This window comes from Rhipicephalus sanguineus, chromosome 11 (assembly GCF_013339695.2).
Source record: "Rhipicephalus sanguineus isolate Rsan-2018 chromosome 11, BIME_Rsan_1.4, whole genome shotgun sequence".
Lineage (NCBI taxonomy): Eukaryota > Metazoa > Arthropoda > Arachnida > Ixodida > Ixodidae > Rhipicephalus > Rhipicephalus sanguineus.
The window spans coordinates 69,097,318-69,113,707 of record NC_051186.1 but is presented as its reverse complement, the minus strand read 5'-3'; the positions used below and the strand labels follow the sequence as shown (position 1 = coordinate 69,113,707).

The 16,390-nt window shown below is 51.1% G+C and overlaps 3 protein-coding genes across 3 annotated transcripts in view; 2 read left to right on the top strand and 1 right to left on the bottom strand.

Annotated features, from left to right (window-relative positions):
• The window catches only part of LOC119374742 (proteoglycan 4), a 213,212-nt gene that overhangs the window by 145,176 nt on the left and 51,646 nt on the right, over positions 1-16,390 (bottom strand). The window lies entirely within an intron of this gene.
• The window catches only part of LOC119375109 (ovalbumin-like), a 31,787-nt gene that overhangs the window by 4,610 nt on the left and 10,787 nt on the right, over positions 1-16,390 (top strand). The window lies entirely within an intron of this gene.
• LOC119374743 (serpin B3) lies at positions 3,175-16,303 on the top strand. The gene is made up of 5 exons (XM_037644930.2): positions 3,175-3,567; positions 11,571-11,791; positions 12,966-13,197; positions 13,761-14,080; positions 15,888-16,303. The coding sequence occupies exons 1-5, from the start codon at positions 3,418-3,420 to the stop codon at positions 16,219-16,221; spliced, it is 1,257 nt and encodes a 418-aa protein (XP_037500858.1). The 5' UTR covers positions 3,175-3,417; the 3' UTR covers positions 16,222-16,303.

The window sequence follows — 16,390 nt, the reverse complement described above, 5'->3', positions numbered from 1 at the left end:
TATTTATTACCACTGCGTATCATCAATCAATCAATCAATCAATCAATCAATCAATCAATCAATCAATCAATCAATCAATCAATACAATCAATCAGATCAATCAATCAATCAATGTTTTTAACCCTTGAGTAGACAAGATGCATCGATAAGCTCAAGAGGCAAGTCAAGAGCCAACAGCTGTCATCAGGCGTATAGTTGCACAAAACAATAATACGACGCGCAACAAGGACGTCCAAAAAGTACACAGAGCAAGACAGTTAAACAGAGTTAAAACAGTTTAAACCAACATTAAAACAGTATCAACAAATTTATGCAAGTTATTCTGACTGCTCGTTTTTATAAGCATTACTGTCTCTTCGGCCGTTACTAGTTTCTTTTTTTCAATTTCTGTTGTTTTTATTTCTCTTCCTCTAAGCGTAACAACCGATTATCCGCCCGCCCCACTTAATGGGTGCTTGTCACGAACGTGGTTAATCATCATCAACACCGGCATCAGTCATGAACGTAGTTTATACAAACGCCATCACCAACGGCACCACCAATAACCATGCAGGTGGTCGGGCTCGTTTCGAAGCCGTGTTGCGACGGCTGCGCCACAGACAGCAGCTGCTACCCGGCAGCCGATGCTCTCGAGATACGCCGAGAGGGGGATGAGAAAGCGATAAAGAAATACAAAAAAATAAATAACAGACACATCTCGCGCAGACTGTGTGCGGTTTCTTCTATAGGCGTGAAGCGAGACGACAAGCGTGTCATAATCGAAGCCGGCGCAGTTCGCTACGCCACCGAGAAGAGACAACAAAAGAAAGTAGAGTCAAAAGACAGTCTGTATATAAGCACTGTTAGTACCGCTTTTTTTTATTTTGTACTTATAACCATTCGAGGACTACACATCCGGTGGGAAATCATGCATGCTCCTTCCTTCCGCAGCGCAACAGCAAGTGGACCGCCTAGAGACGCTGCTAAGGACAGCAACGTAGGTGGACCGAATGTATGTATGTATGTATGTATGTATGTATGTATGTATGTATGTATGTATGTATGTATGTATGTATGTATGTATGTATGTATGTATGTATGTATGTATGTATGTATGTATGTATGTATGTAGTACGAACGAGCCAAAGATTTCCCTCAAACACGAACCACCGCATTTCACAGATTCCTAGAAGAACCTCCAGTCACCCCGCGCAACATCCAGGAGGCACAAGGAAGACGACAAAAATTCAGCCCGCCACACCTCAAAACTCAATATCGGGAAGGCTAGGGACTGGCGCCGGTTAAAGCTAACACGTACCGCAATCTATTAATCTTCAATAAAATCCTCAAATCCTCAATAATCCTCAATTAATCCTCAACAGTACCCGGACACATGTCCGTGGTGGTGGGAGCGGCCATCTCTTGCGGACTCGGGCCACCCGTAATTAACTCACCCTTTTAAGGAGAGACCCAATTGAGACGACACCATGGCATAGTCAGTCGAATGGCCACATGCTTTCGCCGAACACACTTTGGAATTTACAACGTGTCCTTCATTTTTTTTTTTACACTGCGACGACGTCAACAGTCTTCTGGCTGGATGTGGAAGACGCCGTCCGCGTCGGAGGGGATGCGAATTACAGAGTTTTAGTGCCGGGGACCCCGAGCCACTAGAGTACGTACGCTCTTGCGTTCCCTTGTACTTCCAGCCGTACCCACGGAATTTCAAAGGAACGCAATGACGTGCGTACGCAAGCCGCTTGAAGGCCTCCGTTATCTCCCCCGATCGCCACATTTCGAGATTCGAAGCGTCGCACATTCGATTTTGAGCAAGGCATGTTTTCGCTCAGCCACCAATCTGACGACGACCTCCCGACGACAAGTCGGCCGATGCGATCTTGCTGATGTTTTTGGTCTGCCATCGTCTTACACAACGACGACATGCTGTCTTTGAAAGCGTCGGCGTCGGACTTGACTGTCAATCGTCTGCGTCGCGTCTTCATCGCTGTCTTGTCATTCTAGTGCACGGTGTAAGATATATACTGTTTAGGTGTGGACACTTCTCGGCTTGCATGCAGAGCGCGTTCGACCAGATAAAGTAACAACGGCGCGCGTCTGTTGGTCCGGTGACCGCAGCGGGTATCTAGCGGCGGGAAGACGCAACCTAAACGGAGAAAATGCTTGCTGCACCGTTGTTATAGAAACCGACGCAGTCGGCGGCAACGCCGGCGTCCGCTGCATGTCTTGTTTTTCGCTCGTTAGAAACGCGGTATGCGTTTCTAACTTGAGTTGCTGGCGTGCGGTAGCCGCGTTCGCTGACTAGGAAATTCAGATTTCCCGCGAAGCGCCAGTTGCTACGGGAACGCGTTTTTGTGTTGAAGTTGCATCATCTTGCCGGTAGGTATCCGCTGCCGTCAGCGGTCCGACGGGCTCTCGGCGTTGTTACTTTATCTGGTCGATCGCGTCTCGCGAGTGTCCTCACCTAAAGAGTATATATCTTACACCGTGTTCTAGTGTAAACGCGCTTTTACCATCGGCCGGTCAGCGTTCCTATGTACAAAGTGGCGACACGCGCTTCCATACTGTGTCGGAGGACGCGCTAAACTGGCAACACCACACAACGCGTTGTGTGCGCGTCCACCGATCTGACACAATATGGCCGCGGTGCGCTCAATAAACAGCTTTAGAATAGGGTATGCAAAGCCTTGCGTTACCGCTTGTCGCCGCTGCGCATGCGTCATACGCTTGGTTACTCACGTTAAGTTACGGAAATACGGAGCTTTAGAATAGGGTACGCAAATCTTTGCGTTAGCGTTTGTCGCCATTGCGCATGCGTCGTACGCTGTCCTCTTGCGTACGTAGGCAACGAACGTTTTCTTTACCTACCCTATTCTAAAAGTGCCTAATGGGTGTCACCCCCCTGTACAAGCGTTGCCCTATATCAAGGAACGTCGGCATCAAGACATCCTAGCCGGCCGGTTGGTCGTTCCCAAAAAGTTTCATGCAGTATGAGACTCTATGGTCGTTCTATATATGTTATAGTTCACAATAATCGTTCCAAGCGGCCGGGAGGCCGCCAAGCAAATGCCACGGTCATATTAGAATGCCACCGAGGGCGCTACATACCGTATTCTGACGAACGAAGAAGAAGACAGCAGCAGATGCGCACGAGGTTCCGCGTGGCACGCTCAGCGTTCGCCAATCACGAGGAGACAGCGTCGGTCAAGGACCACAACCGCGTTCGATCCCAACCGCCACACTCCTTCCAAGGAGAGCGCGTCCACTTCGCGTCCGAACGTTCTTCTCTGACCCGCAGAACACAACCGCGTTCGATCCGTCACCCCCCCCCCCCCTCCCTTTCCAAAAAAAGAACCCTTCGCTTTCGCGACCGTATACCTTCTTCTCTGACCCGCTGTTCGAAACTAACGAAGCCCAGCGATGAGCAGCACCGTCATTGAAAAACCGGCCGTGGAGCCCAGGAGGACCACGTCCGACACCACGACCCAGCTGCAGCACGCTACCAAGGAGGCGTCCGGCAACCCGGTCGTGACCGCCCTCAACAAGCTCGGCCTCTACTTGTTCCAGAAGGTACGCATACGCTACACCTTTCACGGCTGATTTATTTATGGCGTTTTGTCACCGGTCGATCGGGTGCATGGGTGTGCTGCGGTCTCTTGTGTTCTGCGTTTCCGAGTTAGAGGCGCTGCCCTTGGTCGCGTGTACCGACCGGTGCTAGTTGCAGGTGAGAACGATCCTTAAACCTACAACGCGCAACCACAGAACAAACACTTGACCCTTACGTTCAATAAGTATATGTGTGAGTGTGTTGTGGTCTTGCTTGTTCTGTGTCAAGGGCGTTGTATCCCATAGGCTCAATTCACAACGGCGACGCGCACCGGCGACTTGCACTCTTATAGGTGTACCGGACTACTGCACACATAGTTTACTAAAATGACCTAGAGGGAACTCTGGCGCTGCGATCGTTCAGCCACCATGGGAATGATGGGTAGTACACGGATTTGCCTAGTCTTCGTGCTTGTGGGCTTCGAACGCACTTGTGGCTTTGTTTATTGCTATGCTTTGGTTTTCTTTCGAATAAAAGAATGGATCGTTGTGAACTTCGTGACCAGATTTGAATCGGTGAGCCTAAAGAAGTTAAAGTGGTGAAGTGAAACTGCTGATTCTTGCTGAACTTCGTTTTGCGACAAAGCGGATGCAGGCGACGCGGAGCCTAACGGAGCCGAAAGAACGAAGTTTAGACAAATCCGTACACTACCCATGATTCCCATGCTGGCTGAAGCGCGATGCATTGCAGCTCCCATAGACACTAGCGCCAGAGTTCCCTCTAGTAAGTATTGTAGGAAACTCTGACTGCACATGTACTCCTATAGGCACCGTACACTGACCAGAGGGAGCTGCGTTGCTCGCACTGGCCCGTCCCAAGTTCGCTGGCATTGGCCGTTAGGGGCACGCAGAAAAGAGACGCGCGAACGCGTCCCCCATGTATGCCGGCCGCAGTCCGCCCACTCATTCAGAGAGGGAGACGCGCACATCGCGTTCCATTTTGAGCAACCCCGTCTCATTATTGCCTTTTTTGTCCGCTAGGTTTTGCGTTCTGGCGCTGCAGTCGCACTGGAAAACTCGACTGTACGGTGCCTATAGGAGCATACATGTGCAGAAGCTCCGCCGCCGTAGCTATCCCTTCATTGCCAAGAAAAGTTGTCCGCGAGTATACCTAAATGCAGCGCATACAGTAACTCTACGCCGGTCTTCATACAAGTGCTACTCCTCGGGCGTTGCGAATGACCGGCTGACCCATACGTGCTACGGACGAGCGTGCCAACGCTGCGCCTAGACTCGACTGACGTGGCGAAACACGACGCTGCAAAGACGCGAAGTGGACGAAGTAGACGCACGGCTCGCGCGCTCACGAGTTTTTTTTTTACTCATGCGAACACTGCAAAGACAAAGAGGACGAACGAAACAGTAGTGTTGGACTGTAACGCGTACCGACTGGTTTTTGTTTTGTTTTCTTCTTTTTTTTCACTTAAACGATTGCTCTGGCTCCGCCACTCCACAAAGCGCGCCAGGAGCTCCACTCAAAATTGCTGGAGAGGAATTTCTCGAAACTTCCCAGCAGCAAGGGTGTGAAACAAACATTTGCCTATTGTTTGTCTTAAAAAAAAAACATACAGTAGCGTTTTCGTGTGATGTCCCATTAGAGATAAGTGTTCCCGTTCTGCTAACGTGAATTCTAGCTTAATTATAAAATAAAAGGTCGCTGTTCCCGACTAAAGTATCTTATACGGATGAGTATTGTTAACGTGATCTCGAATAGAACATGCAAAGACTTCGAGGTTTCTTATGGGAACCCGTAACAGAGACACTTTGAGTAGTACCCAGCCGGAGCAACTGCCCGTTCTGAAACTCGATCGTGAAGCTTGTGAGGATGATCGTTACGTTTTCCTCGACGTTTACCGTGCCTATGGTAAGATGGAGAATGTGCGGCTTCACTTTCGGGACAGAATTTCCACTCCGGCATTTTCTTTTTAATCCTCCTTAGTTCCGTTAGGGAAACATCAGTTCCACTAGTGGAACCCATAGTTCCAAAAATCCTTAGTTCCACAATGCGCTTTTGCCTACGGACGGACGTCGCGAGGTTAAGTCAGCTGGAACGCGAAAGCCATCTTCTTTTTCTTCTCGGTCGATGTACTTAGTTATTTTATATGCTACCTTTAGGTAGCAGAGTTGCGCATAGGTCTGGCTAGCAACCACAGCTATGCGGCGAAGACGCACTGCGCTTTTGCAGGCGACGTGCCTACCGGGTCACCCATCGACATGCTTGGCGTGTCGAAGACCGGTGATTAACTTTATTACGAATGACTATAGCGTCGATCCAGTTCGCTGCAGCGGCGCCATCGAGAAATACAAAAACTGGCCCGAGCGTCAGCTTGTCTGCAACGGATGGTTGCTAGCGGCGTTTGGAAGACAGATGCGCAACTCTGCTACCTAAAGGTAGCATATACAAGTAATTCTAGTGTCACAAACGATCGCGTTATAAAGCGCGCGCGAGGCCGCTTTCAAACTGCTACGAGACAGAACGGCGCGAATCGCGCGCCCAAGAAGCGCGAAAGACGAAAAAACAAGCATCAAAAGACGCCGGCGCGCCGCATCCTCCTCACCCACTCGAGCCAGACGCCGTAAACACGATCGAACGCCTGGCAAGGCCTGGATCTTTCTAGAAGGAGAGGGTGACGCATCCGCGAGCGATGCCGTCGCGATTCGAACATACGAGAAAGCTCTCGCCCTTTCCCCAGGCTTAGCTGTACTGCACGCAGAAGAAACATCCCGACGCTTCTAGAAACCGGGGAAGAAGGGATAAAAGCGTGCAAACGACGAGGCCAGTGGGTCAGTGGCAGGCAGTGAAGTCAGTGAAGGGAGTCGGCAAGTCAGTGAGCGAGTCAGTCGGCCCGGTGATTGGTGAAGTTACGCTAAGTGTGGCTCCGTTAGCCAAAGAAGACGTGTTTATGATGGTGTGCGGTCAATCGCTCGTGGATCTGGAAGAATCCGATGACGACGCCGTGTGAGCCGTGACAAGTCACGACGACGGTTGAGCTACGACGATCAACGCTGGAGCTGGCGTGAGTGTTTCCCTGAAGAGAAGCATTCGTTTACCGTCCAAGTATTGTGGACTGGATACGTCACTATCTATTCAGGACTTTAACGGTCATCGAATAGTTTAATGCATGTGATTGCATTGGTTGCGTGTGATCTGTTTGTTTAGCTCCCGTTGTGTAAACACCATCTGAGTTATATTGTGAAGTTGTAACTGGTACCAGCCGAGTGTGCACGTGTTTGTGTTATTTGTATTGCCTTAACCGAGAATATATTTCGTTTTCGTTTGTGTTATCGACTCTCGGCTCTGACTCGGTCCTTTGGACCACAACCGGCGTTCGCTGGCGCGCCAAAGGACCAACTCTAAATTGTCCGCGCTTTCGTGGTGCGTTTTCGGAGGGCCTTGACGCCAGCCCTTAGAATCCGCCCGGCGATCGCCAACCCGATTAACGGGATCAGTGACAATTATTCTGGCGTCCGCGACACAGGACCTTTTTGGTGCAAAGTGTGTCCAAAGTAGGGAGAAAGAGCCTTGAGACGTTGATAGTGCTTGCGAACGATTTTGAGTGTTGCACCGCGTTCTCGCTAACCTGTGTGCAGAGAGTGTTTGGTATTCGAAGTTAGGCAGATATTTCGTGCACGCGGCTAGGTTTTGTTTGACGGGCATCATGGATCTCGAAAAATTAGTTGCCCTTGGTGAGAAGATGGGTCTGTCTGGGGCCGAACTACGAAAGTGGGTCAGCCAAAAGGAAAAAGAAGAAAGAGAACGAGCTAAGGAAGAAAGAGAGATGAAGGAACAACAGCTGAAAGCAGAGCTTGAAAGAGAGAGGTTGGCGGCTGAGAGGGCCACCAAAGAGAGAGAAGCAGAGCTGGAGAGAGAGAGGCTAGCAGCTGAGAGGGAGAGAGAAGAAAGAGAGGCGCAGATGGCTGAGAGAGAAAGGCAACGGCAGCACGAGATAGAACTCGAACGGCTCCGTTTGCAACAGCGCATAGAGACTCCCGCCCAGGCTAGAGTGGAGAGCAGCGAAAGGGAAGATCATAGCTTCCGTTTGAACCCAAGCAAACTGCTTGTGGCGTTTGACGAGAGGAAAGATGACCTTGATGCATACCTGCACAGGTTTGAGACGATAGCTAGAAGCCAAAATTGGCCGGAGCAGCAATGGGCAACAGCTTTGAGCACTTGTTTGAGTGGCGAAGCGCTCAGTGTGTACGGTAGGCTGACACCTACCGATGCAGCTAATTACACGAAAGTAAAAGCTGCTTTGCTGAAGCGATTTAGATTCACCGTGGAAGGCTTCCGAGATCGGTTCCGTACGGGAAAGCCAGCTGATGGCGAGACGGCAACGCAGTATGCCGCGCGGCTCAGCCATTATTTTGACAGGTGGATCGAACTTTCAGAGACGGCGCAGGAGTACGGTGAGCTTAGAGAGCTTTTAATCAGAGAGCAATTTCTCACCAGTTGCCACCCGAGCCTGTCGCTGTATCTGAAAGAGAGGAAAGCTAAATCGCTAGAGGACATGCTTGAATTGGCCGATCAATTCTTGGAAGCGCAAGGTGGCACGAATCTGGCCAAAGTAAAAAAGGAAGTTCACGAGGAGCCGAAGAAATCGGCACCTGAAGAAACAAGCGTGCACCGGAGAGTGTTCCGGGATGCTTTCTGTGTAACCGCGTGGGTCATCGCGCTAACAGCTGTCGGACCAACTTCTCACGCCCCAGTGTGATGAAGTGTTTTAAATGTGGTCAGACTGGGCACAAAGCCGACGCATGTCGAAGTGATGTGAACAAAGCCCACCAAGCAGCTTGTGCGTATGCCCCGCCAAAAGTGGAAACAGAAGCAGTCAAAGATGAATTGGCCGATCTGAAAAGTGGGAAGAAGATGGATTTCATTGGTGCTGCGGTGACAACAGACACAAAGAAAGAAATGCCGACAGTTAAGGGGAAAGTTGGTGGAAAGGAAGTCACGGTATTAAGAGATAGTGGGTGCACCACTATTATCGTACGAAAGAAATTGGTTCGAGAGAGTGACTTCACAGGCAATAACCAACCGGTTTGCCTGCTTGATAGTTCCATTCGAATGCTTCCCGAAGCCAAGATTGAGGTTGAGACCCCTTACTTCAGCGGGAGAGTTACTGCCCTGTGCATGAATAACCCCCTGTTCGACCTAATCGTGGGAAACATCGACGGAGCTCGAGGGCCATACGATCCTGAACGTTTGGGAGAAGTCCCGAAGATGGAGCCCTCGTCAGTTCGGGAACCGCGACAGAAAGGAAGCGCGGAAGGGAATCTCATGAAGGATGCCGCCCGAGCTCGAATTGAGGTCGAGGTATCACGGAATATCAGTGAGGAGGCACCTACGGTCGCTGTACCGCCTGCGAAGACGCGCCGAGCAGGTGACATTGCAACTGAGCGGCCACCATCATCTGCGGCTCAAAAGATGACGAAGGTGGTCGTTCAAGCAAAACACCACGACGCGCAGAAGTTGGCGAAGCACCGCGAACGTTCTAACGAACGAGACCACGCCTGGCCGGTGTCGAATGTGTCGACGGCAGCAGAGACGCCCCCTCCGGCACCGTCAAATGGAACGGCTCGCAAGAAAAACAAGAGAAACAGAAAGAGAGCGAGCGAGCACCGAAAGAAGGGGCGCAAGCGCGAGTCTGTTTGAACAGGACAGGGTGTTGGAATTGAAGTGTTTTGAGTTTGAATGTGTTGTGTTTATACCCTGCGGGAAGTGTGTATGGCTAGTGAGCCGAAGTGTTACTTGCGTTATTTTATGTGTACAATGCTATCGATATAATTGTATATGCATTATAGTTGAAGAGCTTTGTTTTGTTTATACGAAATGTAGGATGGCGTTTTGTACTTATGTACTTGGGTTTATATTTCGACATTGAAATGCCCTGTGAATTGTATTCAGAGTTCTATTATGAATGTGACGCGCATTGTGTGTGGACTGAGTTATGGACTCTGTATGTGGGACATTTTTGGATGTGTATGTGCGCGCTCGTTTGTGTTGTTTGAATATTATGTGATAATATTCTTGAAGTGGGGGGCAGTGTCACAAACGATCGCGTTATAAAGCGCGCGCGAGGCCGCTTTCAAACTGCTACGAGACAGAACGGCGCGAATCGCGCGCCAAGAAGCGCGAAAGACGAAAAAACAAGCATCAAAAGACGCCGGCGCGCCGCATCCTCCTCACCCACTCGAGCCAGACGCCGTAAACACGATCGAACGCCTGGCAAGGCCTGGATCTTTCTAGAAGGAGAGGGTGACGCATCCGCGAGCGATGCCGTCGCGATTCGAACATACGAGAAAGCTCTCGCCCTTTCCCCAGGCTTAGCTGTACTGCACGCAGAAGAAACATCCCGACGCTTCTAGAAACCGGGGAAGAAGGGATAAAAGCGTGCAAACGACGAGGCCAGTGGGTCAGTGCAGGCAGTGAAGTCAGTGAAGGGAGTCGGCAAGTCAGTGAGCGAGTCAGTCGGCCCGGTGATGGTGAAGTTACGCTAAGTGTGGCTCCGTTAGCCAAAGAAGACGTGTTTATGATGGTGTGCGGTCAATCGCTCGTGGATCTGGAAGAATCCGATGACGACGCCGTGTGAGCCGTGACAAGTCACGACGACGGTTGAGCTACGACGATCAACGCTGGAGCTGGCGTGAGTGTTTCCCTGAAGAGAAGCATTCGTTTACCGTCCAAGTATTGTGGACTGGATACGTCACTATCTATTCAGGACTTTAACGGTCATCGAATAGTTTAATGCATGTGATTGCATTGGTTGCGTGTGATCTGTTTGTTTAGCTCCCGTTGTGTAAACACCATCTGAGTTATATTGTGAAGTTGTAACTGGTACCAGCCGAGTGTGCACGTGTTTGTGTTATTTGTATTGCCTTAACCGAGAATATATTTCGTTTTCGTTTGTGTTATCGACTCTCGGCTCTGACTCGGTCTTTGGACCACAACCGGCGTTCGCTGGCGCGCCAAAGGACCAACTCTAAATTGTCCGCGCTTTCGTGGTGCGTTTTCGGAGGGCCTTGACGCCAGCCCTTAGAATCCGCCCGGCGATCGCCAACCCGATTAACGGGATCAGTGACATCTAGATGTGCTGTTCCTGCCCTGCCACCCTCCGAAAGCTTTCTGCATCTATAGCGTGGTTTTGCACTGCCTCCGCGACCGGCCCAACTTTGACCAAGCTATAGATACGATGTCATGTGATGACGTCATCGTGTGACGTTACGTCACATGGTGACGTGATCACGTGATGATCATTTTAGGAGCTGGCTCGCCAGGTTCTTAAAGCTGGGGCGAAGTCCCGCGCCGTAACCTGCATCCATCCATTCAAAGAGTCGTGGAATGCGTAGAGGAACGCTACGTGCGTCGTGTCTTCCCTCTAGCCTGGCCGTTAATTCTCATTCTCACAGGGCGAGCGGGGAACGCGGTCGACAGCCAGGCGAGCTTCGGACAGCTATTTTTAGGGCCACTTTGTCGTGCGCGTCTCGAGGGCAGTTTTCAAATTGAAAGAACATTAGGAGCGTTGCGTCTGCAAGTGTCGACAATGGAGAATCACTGACGCTCTTAGATATTTCTTGTAAATATACTTCATCAATCTGTATATAATTGTAAATTGTGTATATAGTTAATCGAAATTGTAAATTAATAAAACACTGTGTATATATGTATATATAACAATGTCTGTCGCGTCTTCATATGATGGTAGAGGACTTGTACGGAAGATTCACGGGTTTTCCCGATCTTCTCCGAGCCAGCTCCTTAATCTTCATGATTTTTTCTCATCACTCGTGTTGACGTCGCCGACGCGGGACGCCGGTCAATTTTCGCGTTTGATGAGGCATCTACAGCGATCGGCTTAAAGTCAAATCATAAATATACAAGTGCTGCAGCGGCTGGCTGTCCTGCATACCATATACGAAGGGGTTTGAAGGTCTTTCTCTTTTTTTTCCACACGCGCACGGCGGCGCAGGAGGCGAAGCGCGTGGAGCACAACGTGCTGCTGTGCCCGGCGGCAGTGACGGCGTCCCTGATGGTGGCCCAGGCGTGCGCCCAGGGAGACACGCACCGTCAGATGGTCGACCTGCTGGTCAACGAAGGGGGCGAGCTGGACCACCTGGAGGAGGCCGTGACGTCCGCCCTCAAGGCGCTGGAGAAGGACAAGGCCAACGCCGAATCCGCCCTTCTCTACAGGTACCCGACTCGGCAGTAATGGAATTACAATAATGTCTGGGGTTTAACGTCCCAAAACCGCGATACGATTATGAGAGACGCCGTAGTGGAGGGCTCCGGAAATTTCGACCACCTGGGGTTCTTTAACGTGCACCTAAATGTAAGCAAACGGGCCTCAAACATAGTAGTGGAATTACAGTAATGAAATCTGCAGTAATACCCCTTACACACGGGCACTCGCGGGCCCGTGTGTCGGGGGTCCTTTAGGTAAGCGGACATAATTCGGAAAGGCCTTCACACATCTACTTTTCAAACGTAGTGTTTCTAACTAATAATAATAATAATAATAATAATAATAATAATAATAATAATAATAATAATAATAATAATAATAATAATAATAATAATAATAATAATAATAATAATCAGGCTGACTACGCCCACTGCAGGGCAAATGCATCTTCCAAGTTTCTCTAACCCGGCCCTGTGCTTTCTGCGGAGATGGCCCCGCAAGGTTCTTAATCTCATCTGCCCGCCTAATCTTCGGTTAGCTTAGGTTAATTCCCTGTTCCCCCTGTTCTAGTAGCTCGAGTCTGATGGTTCTGATCTGCGGTTACGTTCCCTGTTCCCGCTGTTCTAACTGCTCGAGTCTGATGGTTCTAATCTTCAGTTAGGTTAGGTTATGTTCCCCCCTGTTCTAGTTGCTCGAGTCTCATGGTTCTGATCTGCGGTTAGGTAAGGTTAGTGCTGTGTCGGCGGCTGGTGGTCCCAACGAGGAAGGCAGGCGAAGACGACCGGCTCGACGAACGCGGCCGGCGGGGACGCCGTCCAGTCCCGAACACGCGGGTTGGCGCGAAGCGCCGAAGGAAAGAAGTACGTCCGCTCACAACGAGTACTGCTCACACACTCCTTTTATTTACAAGTGCGCCGGTAGAATAACGACACCAGAGCGGCGCCCCCTGGCATCTTACAAGGCATTTTCGAAACCGAAACACCAACACAACAGTTAGGTTCCCTGTTCCTCCTGTCCTAGTAGCTCGAGTCTCATAGTTCTGATCTGCGGTTAGGTCAGGTTAGGTTAGGATATATGGTCCCTGTTTCCCCATGTTCCAGTTGCTCGAGTCTCGCGGTTCTGATCTGCGGTCATCAAACTGATGCATGTATATATAGTGTGTGAGTGTGTGTACAAACGCAGGCTGTTCGTGAGCCGTCACGTCGAGCTGAACAAGGGTTGCGAGGACCTGCTAGCGTCGCAGCTGGGCTGCTCCGTGGACCGGGTGTCGTTCCACACCAGCTCCCACGAGGACATCGCTTTCGCCGTGAACGGATCCTTCGCCGACGGGAGTCCGCTCATCGGAGAGGTGCTGCCCACGGCGGCCGTGGACACCACCACCAACCTGCTCATGGCCTCGGCCTTCCACTTCAGGGTATGGCCCATTGCATATCCAACACGTGGGCGCCGCCATCTTGGGCTGTTAAGCGAACGTTTTCTTAATTTGTACAGTTATAGTTTAACGGGATTAGCGGAATGGCGGGATAGAAATGCGCATGCGCAGTACGCTAAACGACCCGTAGCGTTTAACATACGCACGCTATTATTCAGATTTAGCGTTACCGTGTTTGCGTGGTTTACGTACACCTTTTTTACGTGCCCGAGATACGTTTACGTATCTTGGGCACGTAAACGCTGTCCCGCTATATTAGGCAGTTTTAGAATAGCGTACGCAAAGCTTTGCGTTGGCTTTTTCGCGCAACTGCGCATGCGTCGTACGCTAACCGCTTGCGGGCTCCCGTTAAGTGACGGAAATAGCGGGCCGCAAACGTTAACGCTAACTTAGCCTACGCTATTCTAAAGCTGCCTATTAAAACGCGCAGTCCGCAACGAACGTTTGCGGCACGGTAACACTATTCCTTTAACCCCGGCTATCACGCAAACGCTAAACTAAAATTGTCTACTGTCAGCTCCGAAGTAAGAAAAGTCACTCTGCAGGGCCTTCTGGAGCCTCCCTTCACGCGCAACCCGGAGCCGCGGGCCTTCAAGACGAACCTGACCACCGAGGAGATGATGGAGTTTGAGAGCAGCGTCGGCACCTTCATGTACGGCGAGATCAGGGACCCCGTGTCCGCCAAGGTGCTCGAGCTGCCGTACCGCGGGGGCGCCGTATCCCTGCTGTTTCTGTTGCCGGACAAGGTTCGACAAATCAAAGACCTGCTGGATCAGCTCTCTCCGGCATTCCTCGACAGGGTCGCTGGCTGCCTCAAGACCAAGAAGGTGCACGTCGAGATTCCACACGCCAGGATCGAGTCGAGGTACGACGATGTATCTTTCATTAACGTGACTGGTTTAAAAATCACAGAGAAGAGCCGACGAGAACAGCATGGACGCCGGTCACACTGGCAAATTTAGTGTCATTTGGAGCGAGCTATAGCTGCACTTAGGCCCCCAGAATTTTACTTTGGCGGCGCGCTGCTACACGAGAAAGGGAGGTGCACTTCGGAAATGATGGTAATGGCGGTGGGTACTCAAGTACCCCAACAGATATTTGTTACTTCAGGCAGCGTTTCTTAAGTAATAATGTGTTGCAGCTCTAAGCAGCCCTTCAGGTAAACTTAGGCACAAACGCGGCGGATGCGGCCATTGCACGGCGTGTGCTGGGCATTCCCCCTGGCGGATGTGGCTGTAAACTGTCCGAGAGCGAGAATAGCTATAGGTTCTTATGGCATAATAGGCTTTAATGCGTAAGAATATTTCTAATAACGAAAAAGATAGGAGTTTGGCGAACGCACTCGCCGGCAAGTGCGCTTTGCAGCGAGTGTCACGAACCCTTCCCGTGCGGCAGCGTGCGAAGTAAAAGCTTGCGGGCATAGGCGTGAGCCTAGACAAGGACAAAAAGAAGGAAACGAACACGTCGCTTCTTTTTGTCCTTGTAGTGTTGCGCTGTCACCAAGTTAAAGATGAATCCCAACCGAATGGCCCAACTTGCAGTGTTGATGGGTTCTACAAAGGGTTGATGACAAAATGGCCATAACAAAGGGGCAAAAAAGTTACGTGTCATGACTTTGAGAGCGTTCTCGCAATCATCAGACCAGTCAATGGTTGCATATCCTAGCCTGCGATGACGTAGTCGGGCACCGTCAATGACATAATATGCCGAGAGAAAGAGCGAGCGGTTTCCATACGCCTTTGAAACGTAACTGTAAATTGCCTACCGCGTGCAGTGCTGTAACATTTGGCCAGCGCGTTCACAGGAGGCTAGACTGCCGACAGTTAGCGTTTCCCGGCCATGTTCGAAAAGAATTCTGGCCATCACCGCTTCGCGAACACTATCGAAACAGCAAAGCTGATGCCCCTCCTTCGTCAGGCTATCGTACTTCTATGTTCAAGTCTTCCCTTCGTTGGCGCTTATAGCTTTGGCCTCCCTTGCGCGACGTGCGGTTGGCTCGGGGACGACGTGCCCGTTCTCGCGTCAGTTCTCGCTGACACTCACGTCGGGCGGCTTCTTCCTCGGGAGTACTGTAAAATCCGAAGACTTCGTTCTAATATGAACCGGGTTTTAAGGACAATACGCCTGAAGAGGTAGAGCAGCGCGTCCCAACGCGGCCGTTTATTCCAGCGAAAGAACCAAGATTCACGTGCCCACGCGCCGTTTCTCGTCTCTCTCTTCTTCTAGCGCACGCTCTCCGTTTTCTGTTATTAACAAGTAGGAGCAATCTTGGCCCCCACGAAAGTGCAAACTCTCAAAGAACCAACACCCTCCTTTATACTCCACCGAGACACTCACTGACCCACTTCTCGCGAAACGGCTGGATTACCCCGCTGAGCCTCGATCTCGCCCTTGTGGGTGCGCCTCTTATTGATTCACCCTTTCCGCCGAGCCTCGATATCAACGCTCTTGGCGCACCTCTCATTGGCTCGCCCTTTCGATCGTCTTCACCCTCGCCACTCTCGGCACGGCGCAGCCCTCCCCTTCCCACCGAGCCTCACTCTCGGCACATGATCTACGTATTACCACGTGATCAGCGCTACGCCATCAACGGACGGCGAAACCTCGACAAAGAACAGTTTCGCTGGTAAAGAAGTGTTGCAGGGACCTTTTGTATCTTTTGCGCCGCGCAGGTACCCGCTCAACACGACGCTGATCAACTCGGGCGTCAAGCTGGCGTTCCTGCCGACCGCCGACTTCACCCAACTGGTCTCAGATGGCGAAGTGCATCTCAACAACCTGCTGCACAAGTCGACGCTGGTGCTGGACGAAGGCCTGCCCGCGGCCACAACGCCCTTCGACGAGCTGAGCGAGGAGGAGCGGCAGAAGGTGACCACGGCGGCTCCGGTCGGACCGGGCGACGTCCAGTTCGAGCTGACGCGCCCCTTCATCTTCGTGTTGCGCAGCACCGGCGACGGCGGCATCCTGCTCCTCGGCGTCGTCAGGGACCTCAAGAAGATGAAGTAGCAGCGGCGGCACGCGGCCGACGTCCTTGTTGTCCTCGGCCTCCAGTAAAACATTTTCTGTCGTTGCACACGACCTTGCAGATGTCATATGTATACTCCTTCGACTGTGTAGGCTACTGTGTGAGAGAGTGCGCCATCATGGCTTAATAGGTTACAAGTACGTTCATGTG

Bases quoted from the DNA above. Each gene is read 5' to 3' on its own strand.
- LOC119374743 (XM_037644930.2), top strand. From the start codon at position 3,418: ATGAGCAGCACCGTCATTGAAAAACCGGCCGTGGAGCCCAGGAGGACC. The intron at 3,568-11,570 runs GTACGCATACGC...ACGGCGGCGCAG, and splicing joins GCCTCTACTTGTTCCAGAAG to GAGGCGAAGCGCGTGGAGCA. The intron at 11,792-12,965 runs GTACCCGACTCG...GTACAAACGCAG, and splicing joins GAATCCGCCCTTCTCTACAG to GCTGTTCGTGAGCCGTCACG.